Source organism: Quercus lobata, chromosome 6 (assembly GCF_001633185.2).
Source record: "Quercus lobata isolate SW786 chromosome 6, ValleyOak3.0 Primary Assembly, whole genome shotgun sequence".
Classification (NCBI taxonomy): Eukaryota; Viridiplantae; Streptophyta; class Magnoliopsida; order Fagales; family Fagaceae; genus Quercus; species Quercus lobata.
Window position 1 is genome coordinate 18,398,427 of NC_044909.1, and position 11,761 is coordinate 18,410,187.

General features: G+C 35.3%; 1 protein-coding gene across 1 annotated transcript; it reads left to right on the forward strand.

The window, feature by feature from the left end:
• Positions 1 to 8,736: 8,736 nt before the first annotated feature.
• Positions 8,737 to 9,571, forward strand: LOC115994726. The gene has a single exon (XM_031118955.1). It carries the CDS (start codon positions 8,750 to 8,752, stop codon positions 9,503 to 9,505), a length of 756 nt encoding a protein of 251 aa, XP_030974815.1. The 5' UTR covers positions 8,737 to 8,749; the 3' UTR covers positions 9,506 to 9,571.
• The last annotated feature ends 2,190 nt before the right edge of the window (positions 9,572 to 11,761 follow it).

Consider the following 11,761-nt stretch of genomic DNA (forward strand, 5'->3'; position numbering starts at 1 on the left):
TTTCTTTTCTGTTTTACCAAATACCAAAAAATAAGCAAAATGTTTTTGCCAAAACAAATTGATTGAGATGCCCACACCGATTATATAGATTTATATTTATTAGAAATGGAAAGATAAATATAAATATTATAATAAAGTATATATAAAAGTACACTTTTGGACCTTAAAATTTGGAGTTGATTTTGTGGACACCAGATTTTTTCCTTCTTGTCTCTTGCCTTAAGGGGTGACACACTATGCTACCAGTGTCTTTTATTGATTTTGTTATCTTGGCAACGTGTGATGACATGTGTGCATTGTGACATTAGAGTGATGTATGTGTTAGTGAGTCTTCTCTCTCTCTTTTTTTTTTTTTTTTTTTTTTTTTTTTTAAACTTATTTTTATTTTTATGAGCCACCACCAACCATTGGATTCTAGGTGTGATTGGTTATTATTGACTAAATCATGTTAATTATCTAATTGTCTAAGGACTTTCCTAAGGGCACTTAATCTAATAAGGTAAGGAAAGTATGAAACAAAGACTTGGGACTCAGAAGCTCAGTCATATGTGAGGAAAGTATTAGAAACGTCACAATACATATCCTAAGATTGTATCTCATTTTTATTTAATCCTAACAATTTACAACTATGAGAAATAACTAGAATACTTGACAACTTGTAGATACAATATTTTGTCCGCCCTCGATTTGCGTGCCAGACCTTGAAAATTTCAAAAATATTAACTTTCTTCTATGAGGCCGTGGATATATCTAGATTAACGTGACACAACCTGTTCGGGCATAGGAGCACTCAAAGTTCCATTTTAGGCCAAGTTGACCAAAATGCCCTTGGCCAAAAGTCAAAATTGGTCAAAATTATCATAAAATAACATTTTTCATGTTTCTACATCAAACCTGAACTACTCAATGATTTTCGTCAATTTTAACCAAGTTTAACCTGAGGTTGACTCTTGGGGCACTAAAAACTCTAATTTTGATCCTACTGTTAGAATGGGTTGAGACCAACATCATTAGTAATGATAGGCCAAAAACGAATTGACCTCTTGTGATGAATTAATTTATTAATTAACCAAGTTTATTAATTAATCAAATTAACATGCAAAGCGCGTGGTAGCATAAACAAATCACCAAATAACTAAATATGCAGTGAAAAATAAAAGACACAGTGATTTGTTTACGAATGGGGAAAACCTAACGGCAAAAACCCCATCGGGTGATTTTCAGGTCACCACTCCTGAAACTCCACTATTATCACAACAAACGGTTACAAGTAAAGAAATCCCAAGTACCTTACCAACCTACAGTTGAACCCTTACCCTAATACCCAATTGGACTTGTTCTGTAGTGATAGTTCCCCTTTCTGATGCACAGCAACCAAGTACGTGACTAACCAATTGCGTGGATCCCAGTACGCGACTTCAATCACCAACTAAGAAGGTTGTTGGCTACAAAGTTCTTCAGTTCATCCACACGATGAAGATCAAGAAGATGCTTAATTACAAAACCCTACGGTGCACATACACAGCAACTTCTTCAAGAGAAAGAGATGAATTAGGACAAGAAGTTCATTTCCAGTCACAATTTGCTTGAACAGAGTTTGCTCAATGCTTGTGCAACTTGTGAACTCTTTGACAACCCTTAAAATAATCATTTTATATGTTTAGGATTAGAAGAAAAGAAGACCTAAACACATAATCATGGATTCCAAGAAATCAAATCAGAATTCTGAATTTCTTAAATCTCGACAGATAAGTTGTCGAGCAAGTGTCGAGCCACAGGCTAAACAGCTTCCTTAAACCTCGATAGACGCAGCTGTCGAGCTTTAATGATTTTGCACTTCTCAGCTTGTTTCTTGGACAAACTTGATGACTTCAACACTTGATCTTGAAACTTTGTTTCTTGAAGTATTTGAACACATCCTAGAACTACCCAATTACAAGTAAAGTGCATTTTGTCAAATGATTAGCTAATTACATAAAATCATGACATATGTTCTTAACATGTGAACCACATATGTCCTAACAAGTAAGATTATTGAATTCATTTTCCAACGACTATTCATGGGTCGAAATTGGAGTTAAAATAGTTGAGATATATTGAAAACCGTGCAAAGCACATCAACTTGTTTCTTGAGGCCATAACTTTTGGTTTGACCATTGGATTTCCAAGTTCTTTAGTTTTCCACATCCATACCTTTCCAAGGACACCAAGATCAACCCAATCCAAGCTTGGGAAGGCCTTCATCAGGCCATTCCAAGTCAGCAGCCACTAAGTGGCCGCCAAAGTTAAAGAGTCACAAAATTATTATAAATATCCCCAGACCCCCCTCAGATAAAAAAGAACAAAATTAGGCAATTTTGGAGCATTTCCTAGGCTGATTCTCTCTCTTTTCCTCTCTAAATTCTCTCTTAAACACATAAAAAAACCTCTGATTCCTCTATTCTCACAACAATCAAAGTGTTCTTGCACTCTTTTTCCTCTCCTTGGTCTTAGGAACTTGGATTTGAGGTTAAAAGGGTGTAAATATAGCTTTTTAGCTACAATATACATCCTTTACTTTATCTTTATTCATAATATGCTTTATTGCCTTTCCTAGCATGTTCTTTGCTTTATCTTGCTTCCTAGCATGTTCTATAACTTTCTTAGCATGTGTCCTTGCTTTTTGCCATGTTTTAATGCTTTGATGATGTTAGCCTAGCTTTCTTGGGCTAGGATCTGCCTAAATTCCATGTTTGTGCTTTGATCCATATGCCTAGGTGCTTTATTCCATGTTTATGCTTAGATCTACTTGTTTATGTGCTCCTTGCCATGTTCATGCTTAGATCTATTTGTTTATGTGCTCCCTTGCCTTGCTCATGCTTAGATCTACTTGATTATGTGCTCCTTGCCATGTTCATGCTTAGATCTACTAGTTTATGTGCTCCTTGCCATGTTCATGCTTAGATCTACTTGTTTATGTGCTCATGGGCTTGTTTATGCTTAGATCTACATCTTTGAGTGCTCTGTGCCTTGTTTGTTTGTCTAGATCTAAGTGTTGGTTGCTATGCCATGTGCTTTTAAAGCCTTTTTATCTCTTGTTATCCCTTTTTCTTGTGTTTTGGCCCTTTAGGTAGGGTATAAATCTAGATTTTGTGGTCTAGGTCTACATCCGTACACCTAGGCCTATATCAAAGGGTTTGGATCATTTCCTTTTACATGCCTATGTTTGCTTGCTTGCTTCTATGCTTTACATCCATGTTTGCTTGTCTAGATCAAGGCTTTGCCATGCTTTATGCCCTTCATGGGTTTGTGCTTGTTGGTCTTTGAGACCACTTGCTTGTGTGGTTGCATCCGTCCCTCTTGTGGCTTGTTGGATGCGACCACTTGTGAGATACACCTCCGTGGTGTCAGTTGGCTTGATACATACCCTTTCTCCGCTCCGTGTGTGGATATGCTTGCCTTGCTTGCTTTGTGCCACCCGTTTGGCTTTCTTTTCTTCTTTGCATCTTTGCACGCTTGCCTACATGTTCATGCATGAGTCTGTGTGTCGTACATGCTTTAGTCTCATGGATCTATGGACACCCAATCCAAACTTAAATTTGTCCTCCTAGGCCACCCTTATTTTATTTTATTTTTTAATAACATGTTTGTTTGCCCTCATTTGGCATCTTTTGGTAGCTTGTCTTTTAGCATGCTTTCCTTCTATTTGTTTCTTTGCTTGTCTACTGGCTTGTTTCTTTTATCATTGCATTTACATGCATGAAGCATGGACACTTGGAGCAAGGGTACGACCTCCTAGGCGCAAGCAAAAAAGGGGCAAGGATGCAAGCAAGAAGACATAAGCCCATAAAGGGTAATGTTCAGTAGATTAGGGGGCCTAGTCCCTCCTGAGTGGTTTTCTCTTTCCCTCTCTCTCTTAGCCTCTTCTCTAGAGCATGTATTAGGGTTCCCCCTCTCCTAGTACCCTTTATCTTTCCTGCTCCTTGCATGGACCGTGTTCCCTGGATATGGTAATGTATGTTTTACATTTCCTGTAACTTACTGGGCCATACCCGTGGAACGTTGGCAATGTTTGTTTTACTTTTCTGCTTTGTGTGATAGCATTGTGCCTGGTGTGTGTGTGTGTGTGTATATATATATATATATGCTTGCGTGTGTGTGGGTGATCATGCACTTTGTATGGTGGACTTTCGTGGCTATGTGAGTGACCCTCTTTAGCCATGAATGCTCTGGACCTTGTGACATGAGTAGGTGCTTAAGACGATTGTTGTAGGTGCATATTCATGTCATACTGTGTGCATAGTCATTGCGGTGTGATCGTCCCGATCCATGTTGGTACACACTGTATACACAGGCATGAAACCTTGCCGGTGTGCCGTAACATACAAAACGTGAAACTTTGCCGGATTTTCGCCGTGAAAATGGGGCATCCCCATTGCTGTATTCTCATGACAAAAGCTTGGTGAGAATAGTGTTTTGTGCGCTACAACGCACTTAAGTGAAGTGCTATTGGATTTCCGTCACGAAAATAAGGCAAAATACTGCTAGATTTTCATCATGGAAATTTGGCAACGATTCCAAACACACTTGGGAAGCATCGATCGAGACCACACCCTTTTTGAATCCAAACCACAAAGCCCATTTCACTTAAAGCCCTGAAAGCTAATGCCAATAGCTCGTTTTCAATTGCCAATGTCCTCTAATTATGATTTTACCAAAACAAAGGACTATCTCCGGACAGGCATTGTGGGGTGCCTAACACCTTTCCCACATTTAACTAGACTTCCGAACTCAAGAATCAAGATTTTTCACCCATCCACATTAGATTAGGAAAAACGACATTTTTCTTAGTTTAGGATTGGTAATAAATTCAAATAGAGTCAGGTGGCCAATCATACTTTAGAAAAAATCCAATGATTGGTGGTGACTTCACTTATCCCTGGTAATTTCCTTAAAATTGACTTATATTCCAGTCACACACCTGAGGTACAACCTTCCTCCACAGCACTTGAGCTCCCGAGCTTGCACTCGCTTCCAGGCATCGTGCTAGTGTCACCGCGATGGGTGGTCGAATCGCCATGAGGCATTGACAGATATAGTTTTAAAAAAAGATTTATTTACAAGCAATAACATGTGAGTATATATTTACAAGCAACATATATAAAAAAAACATGATATTCGCAAACATGATATTCAAAAAAAAATAATGGAAATGCTATTATTATGAAATGTTATGTAAAAGTATGAATTTCAGTATGATGCAAAAGTATGAAATGTTTTTAGGTAATGTCCTCTGATAGGATTTAAACTCGGCCAGTATGGGTTAAATTACTGGCTTTTCATAGAAAATGTTATGTGATTGGCTATTAAAGTATTGAGGACTTTGCTGTACCCACCCTTGCTAGGAACGACCAACTTGTGGAGGATGCCAACTGAACCTGTGGTTGATGATTTGAGCACACAGAAAGTGGAGTGATATGTTATGATATGATCTCGGGAATTCTTGGCATTGTGGGGAATGCTAGATGCTTGACATAGTGTGCTAGAAGCCTCCTAAATCTTTAAAGACTTATCAAATATGGACTAACCGATATGTTATTTATGAACAACTATGTTATTTTATGATCATGAGAGAATGACTTTGTTGAAATGTATTATGAGCATAATGAAAAGTTATAAGCTCTCGTGAAAAGAAGTTTATGATGAAAATGTTTGTTGTTCTTTAAAGATAAAGTTTATGATGAAATGTTTTACTATTCTTTAAATAGAAAGTTTATGATGAAAGTATAAGTTTATGTTAAAAAGTTATCAAATGTACGTTCTTTATGAAATGTTAAGTTTTGTGACTATAAAAGTTATAATCTTTTATGAGAAGAAGTTTATGAAGCAAAGTTTTGCTATTCTTTAAAGATGATGTTTTTGATTTAAGTTAAAGTTACAAATTATTCGATTTCATTAATCTGTGAAATTGTCAAACTTTGGGACTATGAATTTTTATTTTATTTTATATATTTTGTAATATGAATATATGTGGTTTTAAAAAGTTAATATTAAGTTTGGCAACTTTGTAAGAAATGAAAGAAATTCAGTTTGAAAAGATTTTGTTATGTTATTCTGGTTATAAGGAGGAGAACAATTATTTTCCTATAAAAAGTGTATAAGTTATTATTATGAATAATATAAAATACTATTCATAGAAGATGTTCTTCTATTTGAATATCCACGTAATGAAATGCTTTGGTTTACATGCTTACTAAATTCTCGTGTAACTTACCCTTACTAATTTGTGTAGCATGGTTTTGAAACCCGAACCGTTCATGGAATCGTAAAAGGGAGAGGTTCAAGGTTTTTGAGGTCGAATCGAGGTTGAACAAGGGTCGAACCGTGATGACATCATAATTAATTTAATAATTATTTTAAATATATATAAAAATAGAAAAATTAACTAAAATAGTCAAATTCACCAAGGATTTAACTAACGAGCTCCAAGACAAGTGTTTCACCAAGCAAATCTTTTATATCATCTAGCCCTCGGTCTATCCCAAGATTTGAAAGTAATCCACCAACAGTAGGTTTCACAGTAACAATGGCTTTCATAGAACTGACCACTTCACAGTAACAATGTGTAATCCATTACACATTATTTCTTACAAAAATACATAAAACCAATGTTATGAATACCGTTTCGGTTTGTCTATTGGAATGAAATGTTTCAGTACCGGTTCGATACCGGCTCATTTCAATGTACAATTTCGAAACTACTACAAATATATATAATTTCATATCTTATTACTTCAAAAAAAAATTTATATTTTTAATACATTTATAAAACTTGTTATTTGAGAACTAATATGATCATTTACTTAAACTACTATTATTTCATTAAAGTATACTAATTAATTCTTTTAATGCAAAAAAAAAAAAAAAAAAACCGAACAAACAAACAAAATGAAAGTATAAAACTTAGAAAGTTGGCTTGCACTTTGCCTAACCAGTTATATTTTCAATATTTTATATTACTCCTTTTTTCCTCATCACTCACTAGCTGGTTCACTCCTTTTTCATTTTTAATTTTTTTTTCTCTTCTATTTTCTCATCCACACACATCTAGTCACACTCCTTGATTTCCACTCTTCTTAGTTTTAAATTTCCTCTCATCTTTGTCATTTTATGTTGTCTTCCTCTTTGTTCTACTTTTCCCCTCTATGTGCTTCTTCTTCAACCTAATGGCAGTAAACTACCGGTGCTTCATCTCATCTGACTTTTCTCCACTTCTTACTCAAGTTTCTCGCCGTGGCTTTTTTGTTTTGCTTTTTTTTTTTTGTAAGGTACATTTGTTTATTTCATTTCTTTCTTCTTCTTTTTTTTTTTTTTTTCGGTTGAGATTTTAGTTTTACAGTCCAAACTCCATGCTGGTTGAATCTTGAATTTCAGCCGGTATTTACCGAGGGTTTCTTGATTGAGAGAGTGAGGCGAGGGTTTCTTGTTTGAGAGAGTGATCCAATTCCAAAGTCCAAACGATGCCGTATAGGAAAAAAAATAGGGAAGAGTCCAAAACAGTGCCGTTTAAGGCTTGAAACAAAGGACTCGTGTGAACCGGGTGGTCCGTACGGTTCACTGTTTTTTTTTGCATGGAACGGTTCTTCACGTTAAACAGACCGTAAAAATGGCCGATTAGAGGTTTTTTTGGTCGGACTGTACGGTCTGGACCGAGTTTCAAAACCATGTTGTGTAGCTCATCCCTTCCACTTTTTCAGTCAATAGGTTTCATTTTGGAGTAGCGGGAGCCTTAGTCGGGTTTGGGAGGAACTAGCTTTAGTTTTAAAACTATAGCTTCCTAGTTTTGATAGTTTGGTGCTTATCTCTTTAGAGATGTATAATGTGAAATTAAGAATTTGAATAACTGGTGGATTATGTTATTTTTGAAGTACAATGTAGATGCTGTGAATATTAAGTGAAAAATCATATCAAGAATGTAAAGAAACAAGAATGAAAAGAAAGAAGAAAACTTTTGTTTAAAACTTTTGTTGGTTCTTGTTAATTTCAGGTCCAAGCTTAATATTAACATGCTGGTCATGGTTAGAAATCTGGGTATCAGGTTTGGGATGTGACAAGAATCAATATTTTAGTGAAATTATTCATTACACTTGATATATTATACCAACCTCTCATAGAAAGGTGAATAGCATGTATGATGACACCTACAAGCGGGGTCCACCTTTATGTGAGGAGGTGTAATACATCATATACACTAAAGATATCAATGTTTTTGGCAAAGTTATGAGAGAGCAATGGAACAATTGGGTTCACCCCTCTATTACCATTTCTTTATAATCCATCTAAGTATACTGGTAAGGTCCACAAATTTTGTTGCCGTTCTTTTATGTCTTGATTAATTTATGGAATGCAACTGTAATTGAAATAGGACGCGGAACGATAATTGAAATTGGATAAGTTCAAATCATATATGGAAAGGATGATTATAATGTATGTAACAAACTAAGAATCTTTTTAGCTCCTCTTTGAGTTTTTATATTGCAACACGTGTGACATGTAACGGCAGAGTCAGAAGTAGGAGAAAAGTTTTAAATTTTTTTACCAAGACATGCATATGCACCTGGATGTGCAATAATAAATGTGTGTTATGGCACCTAATTGTGTAGAATCAAGAACCATTAGAGAGCATTTATCTGGAAAAATAAATTCATTAAAGAGCAGCTATAAAAGGCCTCAAACATCCCCATCCTTTTCATCCTTCTCTCCATTCAAAATGGTTTTTCCAATGTGCAAATTTCTTGTTTTATTAGTTTTCTTTGTGGTTTTTCCACCTTCACTTGGTGCTCCTGAGAATCCCTTCACCATGCCTCACTTTGGCTCAAATTCAAGGCCTGGAAACTTCTTTAATCCAACACAAATTCATTGTCATGTTTGTAACCGTATACTCTTTGGAACTCAAGAAGTCAATGGTGAGACCTGTGTGATACAAGATGAGACTGCAAATTTAACCTACACAAATCGAAGAGATCCTTTCAATCCCTTACATCGCTCCAACCAGCTTTCTTTGCATGCTTCTCCTTCTACATCCCATCCACCTAATCAAACCCATTATTCCAATGTTAATCGCCTAGCGCCTCAAAGAAACCTTGCTTCAACACTTAACCAGCCCTTGATATCTTTTCAAAACCAACTGCGTCAAGAGATTATACGCAGGATCATTGGTACTACTAGGCAACCCATAGCTCAACCTCCTATGCAAATGGTAAATACTAGAGCCATCCAGCCTTTCTTCTCTTTTCCAGATCCACAGGACCCCTTGGTTAGAGCCATTAATGCACGCTTGCAGCAACAACAGCAGCAAGTTCGACCTCGTAGGCGAAGGGTACGTAGAGAAAATAGGGTGCATCCTAATGCTCTTGTACGTCATCCAGTGGCTCAAATTGCCCCAGATGTGATTGATATACAGCATGATGAATATGACGGTAGTGACAACTCCATTAGTATGATTAATGTGGACTTGAACCTTTAAGAACTAGGCGGAGTTCACAAGCGGTCATAGATGTTCTCTTTACTTATTCCAGACTTTCGTTATTGAGTCAATGGTTTTTTTTTTTTTTTTTCTTTTTTTATCTTGAGGAGCAAGGGAAATTGAGTAATATGAGTTTGATGGTTGTTTCTTCTTCCTCATAAATTATAATAAAACTATTTTATGTTTAATTGTTTCTTAAAGTCCTTATATATCATGGACTTTTTCTAAGTCATCATCAACTGCGTTGGTCCTGTCTTGTTTATGCACATAAGTGGACTACATTGCACATGCCAAAAGAGCTCATTTCTTTCTAAAAAATGCCATCAACAAACATTGATTCTCTTAATAAAGGATACAAGACTATGAAACTGAATTACAAGACTCTTGATTCATTTCTTTAATTTAACAATAATAGCATCCAAAGATTGCAATTCTTGAAGGAAAAAAAAAAAAAATTCTATCAATTCGACTAGATACTTTTAAAAAAGGGAAAAATTATAGTAAACTAAATTGTGGTAGTTCATAACCTGCCTTAACTTCTCATCATTAAAAAAACACATTTTAATACAAAAACATAAAAGAAAACGAATTGAAAAGTACTCATGAGAAAATTTTCTTCATCAAAGTCCCATTGTAAACATGCAACAATCAAACAAGAAATTTACCCATTTAGTTGATAATTTCAACAATACAAACCTAACCCAAACAGATCCAGTACAAATCCCAAACAATAGGTGACAAAATGTTTCATCACTATTAAATTGATTGATAAACATAAATAATATTTGATAACGAAACAATTTGTCACTGAAATAAAATAGAATACATTTGGTGACGAAACTATTTCGTCACTGAAATTTTTTCTTTATAAATCAATCGGACCTTTTGGTGACAAAAATTTTTGTTGCTTGGACTTTTGGGGATGCAGTATACGCAACGTAATCAGTTTCGTTGCCAAATGTCATAGGCGACAAAAATAGGATTACATTTTGTTGTAGTGAATTTGTCTCTCTTCTGCCTTAGCTTGGGATTTTAATTTGCTCTCAGCACTTTCTTTTCAACCAAACACTAACAAAACCCAGAAAACGTGTGATAAAAGGTCAGGGAGAATGATGAAGACGCCACCCCACTTTCCGCTTTGCATTCTTCCACCAATCCTTTGCACTTTTTCTCTTCAGGGTCTTGATCCTTGTCTTCATTTCTTGTGAATATACCAACCCTTTAGTTATCCATAAACAAATCCTTAGTCTTCTTATTCGCTGGAATTTTATTTCATATAATGTTTTCAGTCATTGGTAAAGGAATCATAGGTGTCTCTACCTCTGTGTACGGCTAATTAGGTGCTTTAATTCTTCTTTATGTTGTTTCTTGCTTTTTATTTATCAATACAGCCATTAGCTTTTTTTTTTTTTTTTTTTTGTTGAGTTCTTGTAATCTTGTGGATTGGTTCTAAAGGGCACTCGGATTTTGCAAACAGGTTTGTCTTTGTACATTGATGCATTTGGCTTAGGTTTGTCTTTGTTTATTGAGGCATGGTGGAACATGGTATAGGGTAAGAATGTTAAAAAAAACACATCGTTCCCACATTCAATTTTTATGGGTTTCGATTTTAGCATTTTTGGTTCAAGTTTTAAAACTTTCATGATTTTTACAACTATAACTTTTTGATCTTGATTTTTCTAATTTTGTTTTTATTTTTTTAATAATGAGAAGTTGTAGTTGGTTACGAAGGTCTAATGAAGGCAACTTCAGGTAGGTAAAGTAACAAAGTCCAAAGCACAAGTAAGCACTATTAAAATAGGCTTAACAATAGGTGGGTTTATTGTAATTTTCCAATTAAATAAAATTGTTAAAATGGATGCCTAACCCTGACAATCTTACCTTGTTGTGACCATAATTGCTCCTTTCTAAGAAACCAATGCGTGAAAATATTTGGAAACTAATGTGTGAATATTTGGACCGGCTTGCATCTGGAATCAAGAGAGTCAATGCTATACTGAAACCCATTTTGGTTCGGTCAAGAGAACAAAATGTTTAGGTATCAGTGTACTTTGGAAACTAATGTGTGAATATTTGGACGAACTTGCATCTAGAATCAAGAAAGTCAATGCTAAACTGGAACCCATTTTGGTTCGGTCAAGAGAACAAAATGTTTAGGTATCAGTGTACGTTGCAGGATTATCGCTATATATATATATGTATAAAATTGTTTTATTATATCAACTTGCACAAATTATTTTACACAATTATATAATT

Coding starts and splice junctions, on each gene's coding strand:
- LOC115994726 (XM_031118955.1), top strand. CDS start 8,750: ATGGTTTTTCCAATGTGCAAATTTCTTGTTTTATTAGTTTTCTTTGTG.